At 35.5% G+C, this 16,228-nt stretch overlaps 1 protein-coding gene across 1 annotated transcript in view; it reads left to right on the plus strand.

The window, feature by feature from the left end:
• Window positions 1-16,228, plus strand: part of LOC137642789 (uncharacterized) — a 601,025-nt gene that overhangs the window by 552,176 nt on the left and 32,621 nt on the right. Inside the window, 1 exon segment of the mRNA XM_068375642.1 lies at window positions 1,390-4,655. Within this exon segment, the coding sequence (XP_068231743.1) occupies window positions 1,390-4,655 (3,266 nt within the window).

The following is a 16,228-nucleotide window of genomic DNA, read 5'->3' on the forward strand; positions in this document are numbered from 1 at the left end:
AACCACTCCCGGATAAAAAGAAAAAAACCTGAATGATATATTCTGGGTTTTTTAACCACGCTACACAGCAACTCAACAGATATGAATGATGATTCTCTGCAGAACAGGAACACAGAATCTGAGGGTAGTCCTGGTTGATCCTTGTTGAAATAGAACTAATGATACGGCAAAATAACGTTGCACGACTGATGTACATTATAATTACCATTATTTTGAAGAAGAAAACAAAGTCTTCTAGCAGGATAGTTTAAATATTGAACACAAAAGACTGCTACTGTTTAGTAAGGAACTGTGGTAAAACAAAAGAAATAAATTACAGAATTACTACTTCCATCTTCCAATGTAGCTGTAAAAAAGAAAATAGGATCCAAAGTAACACCAGATGTTTTCATGTACCTACATTCATGGATAACAGTGTTGCCTTTGAATAGATAAACTTGTGTAGAATATTATTTGATGAGAAGAAACGAAGCACTGATGAATAGGAAAAAGTAACTATGGAAGTAGTAGGACAAAGATGAGGGAAGAACAGACAGTCAGAAAAACAGTAGCTATGGAAGTAACAGAATGAAGACAGGGATGAAGAACTGATGGTCAGGAAATCAGTACCTATAGAAGTAGCAGGATGAATACCGGGGTGAAGAACTGATGGTAAAAAAATGGTAGCTATGAGCACTAAGAGACAGGCATAAATGCCTAGGAAATCATGCGAAAGGGAGGTATGAAGGCCTAGACCTGATTGGACTTCAAACAGAAAGAAAGAAAGAGCAGAAGTAGAAATTTTTGTGATTATGTAGAAGCACTGTATGATGTTTCATAATGAGTTAGATGATTGTCTTGCTGGAGTTCAGCCTCGTATACCATTGACTTCATCTCTTGCGGATTCATTTTAGTTCTCTGCTGAGGCTAGCAGAATTAGTACATATTTTACTCATAGCTGAAACAAGCATATCAATATGAGAACCTATTCTGATGTTCAATGTTTCCTGTTTCATTTGGACTTAGGATCCTCAACAGTAAATGTAGTTCTTTGAAAGTGTATTACCAGCTTTGATGCACAGGAAATTAGATTGAGAAACTTCAGTCATCTGGAATCTGAAAATTATCAAAGGCTGCTCATGGAATTAAGTCTTGAAAATTATAGTGCGACTTGAAGATTTTTTTTACTGTTTTTCACTAATATAATTTTTCTTTATTCAATTGAATAATTCCCTAAACTTAATTAAAATTCATAGTTTTAATCTTTTGACAACGTTAATGAGGAATCTATTGAATTTATTTTTCTACATCTGTATAATTTTAGAAATATTTTCTATTAAAGAATATTTATTATATTTCCATTCTTTTGTGCATTCGAGAAAAAGTTTTTAACCTATCCTTTTATTTCAGGTCTTTACAGATTAGATCTTCATCTCCCTCTAGTAATCAACGTACAAACTCAAGAACAACTGATGATTTTCCTTCAACCTCATCACATGCAAGTGATGGCACACTAACACCAACACAGGATATTCAGGACATTCCATTTTTAGATGATGATACCAGTTCTGCTTATTCTTGTGATACTGAAGGATATTACACTTCATTTCATATAGACAGTGGTTTACGCTCAGTAAGTTACGAGGGAAATAAGCTTGCAAGTGAGAGTGATTACGAAACATTTGGCAAGGGTAGTACAGGGACAACCAATAGCTCTGCAAGTTTAGGAACAGTTGTCATGAGGAATCCAGAGAAGAAAACTCCACCAAAGCCACCACAAAGGGTGAGCTCTTTAGAAAGGAAACGTGAAAATCGGGAAAGTGTCATAACTGTGATCCATGTGAATGGATCAACTTCTTCACGTGAAGATGTTGTTGGTGAGGGGCCTGATAAAGGTGGTAGTCAAGATGGGGATAGCAGAAGTTCTCGTGATGGTGACAGTGGAAGAGAAACTTCTAGCTCCCCAACTGAACCTACTAGTCCACGCCAACCTAGTCTACCATCTCCAGAGCATGAATATTCTGAATCTGACTTTGAAGTTGAAAGACAAGAAATTTTGCGTGTTAAAACTTCTATAAACTCAAGCCGAATACCTTCAATGTGTGTAATAACACCACCTCAAAGTGATGATGAAAGTGTTAGGTCAGGTAATGTTTCTCTGTCAAGGGACAGTTTAGGTTCACAAGGGGAAAATCTGGGCCAACAAGCGCCCCTTCAGGGAACAGCTAGTTCCGTTGCTAGTCAGGGAAGCACATCTAGTGTTGCTACTAAGATTTATGCTTTTCAGAATAGTGGTGCAAAAAGTGGAGGTGCTAGTGGAAGTAGTAAGGCAAATATGGAACCTGTTGTTAGTGAGAAGAAAGACTTGGCTTCAAAAATGGCAGGAGCACCTCATAGTTATACCCCAACCCTTACGGTTATTCCAAGAGGCAAAGACGGAGATATAAATGCTCACTTAAAAGGTATTATGCACACTGCAGCTATATCATCTCCTTCTCGTGCAACTACTGAGCAACCAGTGTTAATTAAGCCTTCATTAGTAAGGCAGGCAGAGAAAGAAAAGAGGTTATCACAAGAGAGTGATAATAAACAAAAGATGGAATTGCAAAAGCAGCTCTTAAAAGATGATGGACCAGTCAAGCCTGAAGAGGACAAAGGTCAAGTTCAAAGCTCAGATCTAGTTTCATATAAAGAGCTTCCACCTCCCACTAGTACAAGTCATCCATTTAGTGCTGTGCCTAGTAGTGTCAAACAAAATGTAGTTATTACACCAACTAATTCCTTGGAAAGAAGAAAAGTCAATGTACACAAGTCTGGTGCTCGAGTAACACTCAATTCTGATGGGAAGGTTGTGTATTCCTCTGATAGCTTGCCTCGTCGAAAGGGCCATTCATCCTTTGAGCCTGGACCATATATTAAACAAGTTGTAACCACTTCCCAGCCTCAAGTTACTTCTGGAGGTACTGATAGCTCTCAGACATTACCTGTATCTCATGCAAAACCATCAGTTTCAACAACAACAAGTAGTATACAGCAAACACCATTGCCACCTTTACCAACCATGACTAGCAGTAATACAGAAACTATCCAGCCTCATCCCATGGCACAAAGGCCTCAACAGCCTCTTCCACCATCTGCTTCTGCATTACATGCTTCTCCTCCAATGCATCACCATCCCATTCAATCAAAACCTTTGTCTGTTCCATTGTCCCATTCGCAACCAGTAGCCTCATCACTTGCATCACAGACAGCAACCACACAACCTCTTTCTACTTCTGTACATCACATATCAAAACTTCCTGGTCAAATAGTTCAAAATCTTCCTTTACAGTCTCGTCCAGTTCAATCCTCCCAACCTGTTAGTGGTTCTATTACTTCGGCACCTACTAGTGCCCCTATGCACCATGTTGCACATCCTGTGTCACAGCCTTACCCTTTGTCTCAGATCAAAACTGTTTTAACCACGCAGACTCCATCAGGTGGACTTCCTACTCAGCAAAAAGCCCCAAGTATGAGTGGTATTCCACCAAGTATTAACATGACTCCATCTTCAGTACCACTAACTAGTGTTACCAGTCAGCAGATAAAACCACCTCAACCATTAGCACAGCAGAGACTTCAGCAAACAATACAGCAGCCACAGTCTCCGGGTAGCCAGAAACAGGTTGCTTTTGTTGATAAATTAGATGGTAAAGAATCTGATAAACCAAAACTGCAGAGTGTTGCAGGTAGCTCAAATAGCATGTATGCTGTTACACAACAACAACTTCAGCAGCAGCAACAGCTTCAGCAGCAGCAGCAGCAACAACAGCTTCAACAACAACAGCAGCTTCAGCAGCAGCAACAACAGCAGCAACAGCAACAGCTCCAGCAGCAGCAACAGCAGCAGCTCCAGCAACAACAGCTCCAACAGCAGCAGCTTCAACAACAACAGATTCAACAACAACAGCTTCAGCAACTTCAGCAGCAGCAGCTTCAGCAACAGCAGCAGCTGAAACAACAACATCAACAGCAGATACAGCAACAACAAGTGCAACTCCAGCATTTACAGCAGCAACAGCAACAGTTGTTAGCTCAGCAACAACATGAACAGCAGCAACCACCATCTCAACAACAGCAGCAACTTCTTCGGCAGCAGCAACAAATATATCAAGCTCGCCAGGAAGCTCAAAGGCAGCTTATGCAGCAGCAGCAGCAAATATATCAGACTCATCAGGAAGCCCAGAGAGTTTTGCAGCAACAACATCAACAGCAGTTGATGTTACATCAACAACAGTTGTATCAGGCAAGACAAGAAAATCAACAGGTGCGACAGCAGCAGTCACCACCCTTGTCTCATCAACAACAGCAGCAACAAAATATCACTACAAATACATCAGCTGGTGTTATTATGGCTTCGCAAGGTGCACCTATGTCGCCAAGAAGTCAGCGAGCTGGTGCATATGTACATGTCCAGGGACAAACAACTCAAACAGCATTACCCCAGCAAACTGTTTCATTGAACCAGGCTACAACAAAGCTACCCCCACGCCCACAGAGTGCACATGGTTACCCTCCTGGTGGCCAAACATCCCGTGCACCAACCCCTGTGCAAGGCCCTATAACCTCAAGTCCTAGACGTGGGGCTCAACCAAGTACTATGGCTCTCACACACCCAGACCTGCGCACTGACCCAGGTACACATCCTAATAATGCACTCTCACCAGCACCTTTAGAAGACCAAGAATTAGATCCTTCCACAGACCATGTGCTCCTGGCCTTGGCCCATGCTAGATTGGCTAAGCACCAGCCTTTCCAGTCGTCCTTATCGCGGACCTTTTTGAATTCACGTAGAGAGGATGCTCAAACTAAATATTTACAGCAAAAGGATAGTGATCATACCAGTCCCAGTAATTTAGAACCTACAAATTTGTTGCGTAGTCCATTTCAAAGGAATAATAGCTACAAATTAGCAACTGCCCCACTTTCAGAGGCAACTAATAGCCTTCACCTTAGACATGACATAAGCCCAAATAAAAATGATAGCTTGGCACGCCAATTACCTATGATAAACAATAACACAATTCATGGTCCAAGGATCAGTCCTGGGAGGCAGGAATGGAATAAATCCCCTTTGAAGCTCTCCCTCTCTCCCGTTGCCATGGGTCAAGGCAAGAGTCAGGCTGTGAAGCGTCCTATCAGTCCTTTTAGTCCAGGTCAGGCTGGTAATCCCAATTCATTTAGACGTAGATTTTATGGAGCTCAGGTTATGGTCAATCCAGCAGTAGTTCATGATATTAAATCTCCAAGAGCTGTAGGTATTAGTAAAGAAAACAGTAATGCTACAGGTATCAGCGGCATTGGTGATAAGAATCAAAGTATGAGTAATGTTCCTAAGTCTGTAGCTGAAGTAGGTAACACTAAACCTCGTATTGTTGGAATAGTCAAGAAACCACCTTCTCCTGTAACGGATACAGAAATCTGGTAGTTTTCCATGACACAGGATAGCCATATCATAATTCTATCTGTTTTGGGTTCCTAGTCATAATGAAACTTCAAACAAACCACTAGAGGTGCCATTCCATTAACAAACAATAATTGATGCTTTAACTTTTTTATGTGTAGATTAGAGGTACTTGATGTAACATGATTTGAGAGATTTGAGAAGTTGGTTATGCATGATTTCAGTGTATCTTATTAAAGTTAATCAGATTAACGTTTCAGGGGAGTTTCTAGCACTGAGGACTATGTTAATTTAAGAGCATTCATGATATTTACACCAAGAAATGGAGTATTCAACTTCATTGCAAATGCTGTTTATTATTTAATTTAGAATTGACGATAAGTGAATCTGCGCTTTTATTTATTTAAAATTTGGGATACATTATTTTATTAAGTAGGCTTAAGTAAACTTAATAGTTCCCTTTTGTCTGTTTTCTAGAGGTCTTTTATTAGTCATGTTCTTTAGTTTCTGCATGTTTAAATAATTTTGTAATCATAATAGCACCCAATTTTTTTAATAGTTTACTCTTTTATTTTGAAAAAATCATTCAAATCTTTATCCTCAGACTTATGGTATGCAGTTATTTTTCCTTTGGACTCTCCTTTATGGTCAAGAGGTTTATGACAATTTGACTTATATTTGACTTTTTTTGTGCTTTTGTCATATATAGTTTACTTTGGATGTACTAGACTTGTGTACAGTTTATTAAATTAATTGCATAAATCATTGTGATATAGTACAACATATTGTTTAAGCAGTATCTTCAATCAAATTCTGGTTACCAAGTTCACTGTTCATAATCTCAAGAATTGAAGTGACCAGAAATTTTGTTCGCATTGCTGATAGATACTGTAAACAATTCACTAATTATTTTCATGAATTTTGAGATTACCAAATTTTCATATACACACTTCAAGCGTCCTTAATTTGATGATCTTGTATTTTGGGAGGTTAATTATTAAAGTATTACCATTTTGTATTGGTTTACGCTGCTGGAATTTTAAAGTTTTTATTGTTTTAAAAGAATTAGTATTTACCCTGCTTGAACTGTGTAATTATGAAAATTCTGGAATTCTATTGTACAAATTATGTTTAGAATAAACCACTACATAAGGTGGCTAAACAATCCCCTGACATTAACTTATTGATATTTGTTTAAATTAGCGATACATATAAGTAGCAATATAGCAGATTAGTCTGAAATTACTCCTGTGGAAGTTTTTGTTAGTGCATTGGAGGATATTCCGTTCTATGTGTAAACTTCAGGCAGGTTGGAAAGGGTGACAGTTGAAGACTTGGTGGTGGAAGATCGATGGTGTTGGTTGGATGAAAATCTTTCATTTAGTTCAGTCTTGGATTGCTGGGTTTTAAGTTAAGTTAGGGTGCTGGAGAAGTGCTGGGTTCTTTATACCTGTACACTGGCATGTCAGATACTGTTCTGTACACTGAAGTTCTGTTTCCTGCTGTAGGAAATAACATACAGTAGTATAAAATTATCAAATTGCAAGCTTTACCTCGTTGAGATAGACGTTACTCAGGTCAGCCAAGATAAATTATTATATTTCTTAACATATCTGATAAAGAAGGCATTAATTCAGTTTTGTATGGTATTGTACCAAATTAGACATTTGGTTACTAAAGATAGAGTATGCAATGATTTATTACTGTATAACTTTTAGGGTAATTATTATTATTATTATTATTATTATTTTACTTGCTAAGCTACAATTATGAAATAGAAAATTTCTCGGGATTTTCTTGTTAGACGTCTTATAGGGATGTTTGTTGAGCTGTGGTAAATGAAGTGATAGAATTAGAAATTCATTTGGGAATGAAAAGTGGACAGTGAATTGCTATTATTTAAACTTAGGCTAAGTCGTCTAAAATAGTCTTTTTTAGTGGTTTAGAGGATCATTTTTTATTAGTTATTTTGATGCCCATATTTAGTACAAACTTGTCAAGTTGGCATAGTAGTGAAATCTGTGATGTGTATACTTTTATAGGCATATGCTATGCCATACCTCTCTTTTTAAACAGTAATGTAATAACTGAATACTTGCTTCAACTATAGTAAAAAAAAAAAATCACTTGGCTAGTTGCCTAATAGCAAAGAATCACATCAAGCGAACAGATTTACAAAGTAACCGTAATATATCGGATCGTAGTGCTTAAATAATTTAAATGTACCCAATGCTTATATGAACTGAAGGGATAATTATTTGGAAGTGAGTTTTTCTGTAAAGAGATAATTTTTCTCATGAAGTGAGTTTCTCTGTAAAGAGATAATTTTTCTCATGAACAGAGTATTCACAGAATGTTTGAAATGAGAAGTCGGATTTATTTTGAATAGGGTCATGATTGACGAATATTTTCTCTTCCAAAACTATCAATTGAGAGCCTGCGAGGTGGGCCAAACGATGGCTGAAAGGAGGTCCTCAAAAATAAACAAGAATGATGATGAACAAAATAGTATGTCATTTAGTTTTTGTATTTATTACAATGCTTGCTTGAAGAATCTTGTTTTTAATATTTTATTTCTAGTCATTTTTAAGCATAAAAGTTCTGTAAAGAATTGATGAATAGCAATTCTAGTCACTTATTGTAAAAGTGATATTTACAAGAGCTTTTAGAATGCTGGAAAGATTAAAACTGAAATTTGATAAAACATCCATATAATGTAGTTATTTTTTTTTAACAAGTTCACGACTTTCATCAGCTCTTCTATCGTTAAATACATATACTACCATCCTATCTAAAGCTAACCTTCAGTTGCAACTTTTATGTCTTATTTTTAGTATGCTAGTATGGAAGAATCACATGCTTTTAGTTTTGAGATTGAAACGTTTAGCTTGTAGAGATTGGAGCAGATGTTAGTGCTAAGCACTCTAACAATATTCATTCCTTGCAAATTTTCATAATGAAAAAAACTTGACTTTTTTAAAGCTATTTTTATGTTTTTTATATCGATAGTTACTTGGAAGTTAATTTGCTTCTAGTGTTAATTATCCCATTCATATTTTTATTTAAAATATTGGAATACAATTTTCAAGGCAGCAGTGTGATATTTTGATATGGTTTTTATTTAATCATTCAACTAAATTTGAGATAACGTTCACACTCAAAAGCAGACTAGAAATTATTCTTTCAATTACCTTTTATGAAAGGATTTCTTGAACTTGAGGCAGATATTTATATTGTGATAAAATTTTCTGATTGATTTAATAATTTAACAACTTACACTTTGCAAGAACAACACTGGAATAAGGAAAGTTATATGTTTTGTACCATTGTCTGAAGATTATTTTAGTGTAAAGCCTTCAGACGATTTGCAATTAACCACATTGGTGCTTTAATTTTTTACGTCACCTTACTTTTATACTCGTTGCCTCAATTCGAGTAAAATTACTTAGGGGTAGCATTTTTTGCATCTGCTCACTTTTTAGGATTTGATCAGTAGAAGGGACAAAGTTCATGCTCAAAATATTGTAATGCTTAAAAAATTCTGTATTGAAAGCTGTTAATTTCTTACAATTAAGAAATGTTAAGTTCTTAAATAATCAAAATTACTTTTTGTATCTTGATGAAAACTTACAATCTAATAACGGTTTATGTGGGCAAAATAACGGATGGTTTAAAATTGATCTAAAATAAGGGTGGGACTACAACTGTGATTTTACTAAACTATGGGGATAGTGAGCACCTCCATAAAATACGATAGATGCCAATTCTTCATATGCTTTTCATTCTTCTGCAGGTCTTACTATCAAGCACTAGACATTCTGACAACTGCCGACCGAAAATAATATTTTTTAGTCTTATTGCATTGGAAAGTTGTCCGGTGACAGGAGTGTGAAGGAACAAATGACTTGAAGTTCTGATCTGGGGAAATAATTTGCAACACTGGTAATACTCATAGAGGTTTCAGCATGTGATTGATGCTCTTCACTACATTTGTGAACATCAGACTACATGGTATTTAGCAAGGGTCTTCACTATTCAATCACTTACAACTTCTGCATAAAACCCAGATGTCTAAAAGGTTGGCTTTAAGTGGTAATCCTGCTGCCGCCTGAGAATGGATTCAGGATATTTTTAATTCGACTTCTTGACAATTATTTCCAGGTATTCCGAATTACTCATACTCCTCAATTGATTTTCATTTCATATTAATTAGCTCCAGATGACTGTTATCACTCAATCATTTTAAATGATACTCTGGGTGTTTTATGATTATTTCCAGTCATGTGCCCGATATCCACCATTTTCCCTCAGGTTGTGTAAGGCCTTATATTGTGAATCTGGTTAGGATGACTTTTCTCACAGTTGTGAGCAATTATCCAACTACTCCAAGGCCATCTATTGATAGCCAACACCTGGTATTATTAGAGTATCCTGTGAGTGCTTCCTGAGACAATTAGATAGCACCTGAAGAAGTCTGATGATTTTGTTAGTCAGAATTCTTCTTTCTCCAGTGGAATGTTGAGGTCATCTTTTCTTTACTTAAAATTCTTGATTTATGCAATTAACTGGTTAGTAATTGGTGAAAAAATTATTATTCGAGGAGTCTTGCATCTAGTAGATGGAGAATTTAAGTCTCTCATCACTGATAGACAGTACTTATTTTCTTGGGACCTATAGCCAAATGGTCAACACAACTCATTTTGGCTATCTTTACAAACAAGGAGTAAGGTTCCTAAGTTATCACATTACAGATCCAGTCTCTTCTTATTGTTGAGAACTGTAATGCAACATTTCCATGCTTGCCTATGATGGGAGGAATGTTTGGAAGTTGCCTTTATTTGACCATATGTTTTATATATAGATTATTTAAACAATCTGGTTTTAGGATGAATTCATTTTCATTCTTGTTCTGTATTAATTTGCTATGGTTATACAGATCATATTTCCCAGACCTTTATGATGATGTATGTTTTTCTTGTGACACTGTTCTTAAATAATTCTTAATTGTACAGTGTTATCTTCCAAAGTAAATAAATAATTTATATTTATTAACATTGCCATGACTATTGTAAGACATGCTACAAATTCATGCTTGGAGTCTCCATCATGGATGAAATAAACACAGGTACATATGCAATACAAGTAGATTTGCTTTCATTAAGTGGTACATTTATTCTTCTTTTCACAGTAGTCTTCTCAACAATTTTTGTTTGTAATTGCTCCTATCATATGGTTATTACGGATAATAATTACCTCATTGAAGAGGTTCTCCCAACTGTTTTCCAGTTTCTAACCATTTTCATTCCCAAGGGAAAATAACTTTTCCTGATGAGGTCAGCACTTCTAGTTTGTTATTACATAGCGTATTAGGCTTAAAAGTGAGAAGTACTGTATATTCATTTTTTAGGAACCTCTTGAATGCTCCTCTATGAGCCCCAGGCTCCCATCACACTATAATCTAGTAACAAAAAGTTGCTGTTCTATAAATCATATCAAGTTTTTGGCATCATTACTATATTTGACACATTGGAAGAGTTAAGAAGTTAGGTCATTGCACAATTGGTTGATTATGGAGGCAGTAACAATGACACCAATGTCCATTGGGTAACGATGTCTCCTACCCAATGAGAATGATGAAGCTTGCATATTTCATCAAATACCACATAATTGAGTTTGAGCATTGACACCAAATTTTGCCCATAAGGCCTGGTGCTTGGACCGCGGTGGTCATTTAGTGTGATTCATCTTTTTCATTCATTAGCATTGGTGCCAAAAAGCATGACAGGAATTACTACATCAATAGCAGGAGTCAAGAAACCTGTTTTATATTCGAAACATCTTTGCCAGGTGATTGAGTGACCAGTTGTACTTTGTAGTAGATTATCTGTAGTTTGGAATGGGTCAAGTCTGAGTTCACTTCTCATTTAGTAGTGACCACCTTATGGTGACCATGCAGTGAGCTCTTTGGTGATTGAAAGTTTTTGCCATTTGCAGATCCCACAAATAGCATGCACCTTAGATTCAGCTTAGTCGAGTTCATTTTGGGGGATGTGTTGCTCCATTCCTGGTGTACCTTGGTGTTTGCACATTCTCTTATTTTGTTCTTTGCAACTGTAGGTCTGGCCATTTTTTCAGCAGTTTACAAGTTCGACAGTCTTGACAGCTCAAGCAGTATTTGTTGACCTCGATGATAGTCAACCTCAAAAAGCCAAGACATTATTACTGCAGCCTTTGTCATCTCTGCATCAACCTCGACTTTGATGATGATTAAGTCCTTGTGCTCATTTCACTAAGGGGTTTTACAACATCCTTATTTCTTGATAGAGTAGTGGAGGAACTAGGCATTGACGACTACTTTGATAGCCAAACAACTTTCAAGTTCGAGCTCTATTATCACTCTAGAAGGAAATTGTTGAAGTTTTCTTTCTTTTTCATTATCCTCCATTTGCTAATTTACCACTTTCAGAAATTAAGTCTTCAAGAATTTCTCACTCTTTTTCTCAGTTGTCATTTGCCTAGTTTCTGATCATTTCCAAATGAGACTGTAACCAAATGCCAATGTCATGTCCTTCTCTCTTGGATTCATCAACTCATTTAGTAAATTCCTTTCGAGTTGCTATCAACCTTAGTCCTAGGATGCTTCCATGATGACTTCTTTGTCCATCAAATCTCTACAAACAGCGGCTCTTCCTCTGCCTATCTAGTGATTTAGGCATTTGTATGATTGATAAGGTTTTCATGAGAAAACAGTTTCATAAATTAAACTATTTTCATACAAACCAATCAATCATTATTATTATTACTAGCTAAGCTATATCCCTATATTATTCGGTAATATCTCCACCCAAGGGAGCTTGTAACAGCTCAATCTACATAAGTATGAGGTGATTGATCAATGGACGTCTGAGGGTCCACGTGGCACTAGTGTCGTGAGTACTCTTCTTATTCTATGTATAAAAGATAAGTCTGGAGAGGAGCACCAACCATCTGCTACATGGGCATTTATGTAATTAATGGATTTGTATGAAGAACTAGTTTTATAAAATCTTTCTGAATATTTTTAATCTTTGCAAATTTAAGGGAGTACAGTATTAGATTTAAAATGTTTATGATCTAAAAGGAGGCTGGAAGCCTGTGGGTTTACTCCTTATCCCTTACTACATTATGAAATGCAGTCTCTAATCTCCCCATTTCATTTAGATTCTTCAAGTTATGAAGGATAGAACTCTAAATTTCAATGTTTTATGCTTTTCATCTCCACAGGCCCTGTGTCGCAAATATCCAGGAGTGCAATCTCATTTGGATAAAAATGTCAGTATCCGTTAAGGATCAACCTTTCAAAATTGTCAAGTCTTCACAAGGTACAGCATCAGTGCCTTATCTTTCATTTTAGGATAATCATATTTGCCAGTACTGTACATGATTGAAGCTAGGTTTTAGCTTTCAGTCACTTTTTCTTTAGCACCTTCCATTGCCTCTAATATCTCATTTAGGGCATTTGGTAGTGTTCAGGTAGATATGCATTAACACCGCTGCCTCTTTTCATTTACTTCTTAAGATGTCCTAGAGACTTGACTAGCCTACATCTTTAGAATCACTGAGCAAGTTTCAAGTCTAAGTTAACTGATTTTTACTTCATCCTTGAGCAATACCTGTCCCAATTAATCTTGTATTTGACTGATAGCTCATGGATGGTATCTTGCTTGTATGATAATGACTCAAAGCATCCATGATTTTATGGCATGGATGATCTTTTGGTGAAATAGCTGTGCTGTATTCCTGCTTGCTCATACTGTATATTAAGGGAAGTGAATGTATAATATAAAGTGGCAAAATTTTTATCTTCAAAGACCTGATTAAAGGCCAGTATCTTATCTTGGTGTCATACTCGAGTGTGATGCAAGTATTGAGAGGATTGTGAGAAAATGTAACAGCGGTCTTGATGAAGTTAAAAGAGATTGTTGATCAGGTTACTTGTATATATGTGAGCAATTGGTAGCAAAAGTTTACGATGCCAGTTGTAGTTTATGCAGGAGAACTTTGAAAGAAACTGAAGATGATTTTGAAGTCTTGACCACAAAAATACAAAGATTCATGGTTGAGATGTTGGGAGAATATCATATGGCAAATAAGGATAAAGGAAAGGGAGGATATATGGTGTATGCTGGGTGGAAAATAGTTTTTGACTAAAAAATTCAAATGGATTTGACATGTGGAGAGATAGGGCGGGGAGCAGTTAATCAGAATAGTGGATATGGAAGTATCACTACAATGGCCTCTAGGAAGGTCTAAAATATCATGGAAATGGGAATAAATGAAATTTTAGACAAGATAGTACTTTAGATAGAATATGGAAAAGAAGGATGACCCTATTGATACTTAATTCGATTTATTAACCCCCGTAAACGAAAAATCTCATGTTAAAATTACCTAATATTGAAAATTATTTAGATCTTGTATAAAGATTAGATGGTCGATATGGAACATTGGATCTGATATTAAGGAAATAGAGTAGATACGTAGAAACATTAAGATATATATCAATACAAATGAAGTGATGATATCCCATCGTATACAGTAATATAAATAATGGTTTATTCAAATTACCAACTGTATTTTCAATATTAGTTAATGTAATGCAACTATGTGAGACTGAATCTCAATCAATTAAGAATTTAAGATAAATCCCAAAAAGATTTTACCAGATTTTTTAACTTTTTCTTTTACTATATTAGAATTTAAAGAAGCTTTATGCTATTAAGTCAGATATGTTGTAGATTTCCCTTCATTTAAAAAAGCAAAGTATTTATATTTATAGCTATAATTCATTGTAGAACATAATAGTTACAAACTCATTTTAATACCTTATGATACATGAATTATATTTAGTTTTCATGATCTTTTAAGGTTTTAATTGTGTCATATTAGCCCTTAGGTACAAACATAATTTTGAGTCTTGCAGGTTTTACCACTCTCTCTACATGGTACTATAGTCAATTTCTTTTAGCGATGCAGATTTGCACCGACTTGCTGCGGTGCCCTTTTAGCTCGGAAAAGTTTCCTGATCGCTGATTGGTTGGACGAGATAATTCTAACCAATCAGTGATCAGGAAACTTTTCCGAGCTAAAAGGGCACCGCTGCGAGTTGGTGCAAATCTGCCTCGATAAAAGAAATGGACTATAGTTCCTAATGCAATACAGTTTGAATGACTTTTAACACCAGTTCGCTATGCAATATATGGAATTAACTATAAGATTAACATGTGTAAACTATCAGGGTTGTTATCTGGGGTAGAAGAATTCCGTTTTAATAAGTACTTTTGTATAACAAAATTAATTTTTTTGCAGGTTATTCAAATTTCCTGAGTCTGACAAATTCCAAAATTACTTCAAATATTAGAGATAGAAGGGTGATTAAAAGTTTTTTTTTTTTTTTTCTTTTCAAAGAATGATAGTACTGTATATTACTCCGAGTTTCTTTGTGTGGTATACAATAGTTGTATATTTTTGTAGCATACAGTTATTGTATAAGTGGGAATCTTTGTGTGTGTTCATATGGAATTATTTTATACTGTTTAAATGATTTGGCTAAACTAAAAATGATAGTAGCAGTGCTTGAGATGGTACATCACAGATACAGTATAACTGTTTTTGGGCATTAATCTATATTAACTGTTGTACACATTTACAGGGAGGGGGGGATGTCATTTATAGAGATCGAAATGTACATCACAGATATAACTGTATTTGGGCATTAATCTATATTAACTGTAGTAAATATTTACCGGGGTAAAGCTGTCTTTTCAAAATTCGATACAGTGCCACTAATTTTTGGCAGAGCATTTTTTATAGGTATCTCTTAAGATATATTTTATTTCATGGGTAATAAAATATTTTTAGACTAAAACTAAAAATTATCACTAATTTCAGGTATATTTATCGTTAGGCTGAAATTTTTTTAGACTAAAACTACAATATTATTTGTAAGTTATGGCATATTAATTGTCGGGCTGAGATCATAGTTTTTTTTTCAGGAATCAGTAAATTTGAGTGTACAGCACAAGTGATTTATTAACTATTTTTTTTTTCTAAAATTTTAGGTTTTTAAGTTCCCAGGTATTTGTAAATCTAACTGGAAACTTAGTAGCACCATTTGATTACTTATATATGGAAATTTTAAGCACAATATTTGCAATAACATAATTGTAAAAAAAAATTCCCAGCTTATGGTAGGAGAGGATTTTAACTGGCTGACTGTTGCATGATCTAGTTCTAGATTAAAACAGGGATGATAGTTTTTTATATTCTTTTGTCTATATCATTGAAATGGTCGATTTAAGGGCAGAGTTCCAATATTCTAGAACAGTGGATATTCTTTAGCAACAGGTTTAGTTAGTTTCATACACAGAGAGGACTTTTATATTGATAAGTCTTTAGATAAATGTGGTACTGTACTTCACTTGTTCCATAGTCTCAACGAAACATTACACAGACTGAAATGCACAGTTTTATCTTGCAAAATTAGTCAATTCTTCAAAAAATTAGCATGTAGGAATTGTTTCATAGTGGTGTAAGTGCATGATTATTGAGTACAGTACATAGTCCCTACATCTCTTTCAGACAAAAAGATGAATACTGCAAATAATCTCAATGTAATTAGTGTACAGATTTAATTTTCTTTTAACTGTCAGATCAAGCATTCCATTCGAGTGTCTGGCATCCATTCCACCTTGCCTGTGGTATATCCCAACCTTTATTTTTTTGTTCATTCAGCATGTGAGAGATAACCCATGCTTGTACCATGAC

Source organism: Palaemon carinicauda, chromosome 6 (assembly GCF_036898095.1).
Source record: "Palaemon carinicauda isolate YSFRI2023 chromosome 6, ASM3689809v2, whole genome shotgun sequence".
NCBI classification, from domain to species: domain Eukaryota; kingdom Metazoa; phylum Arthropoda; class Malacostraca; order Decapoda; family Palaemonidae; genus Palaemon; species Palaemon carinicauda.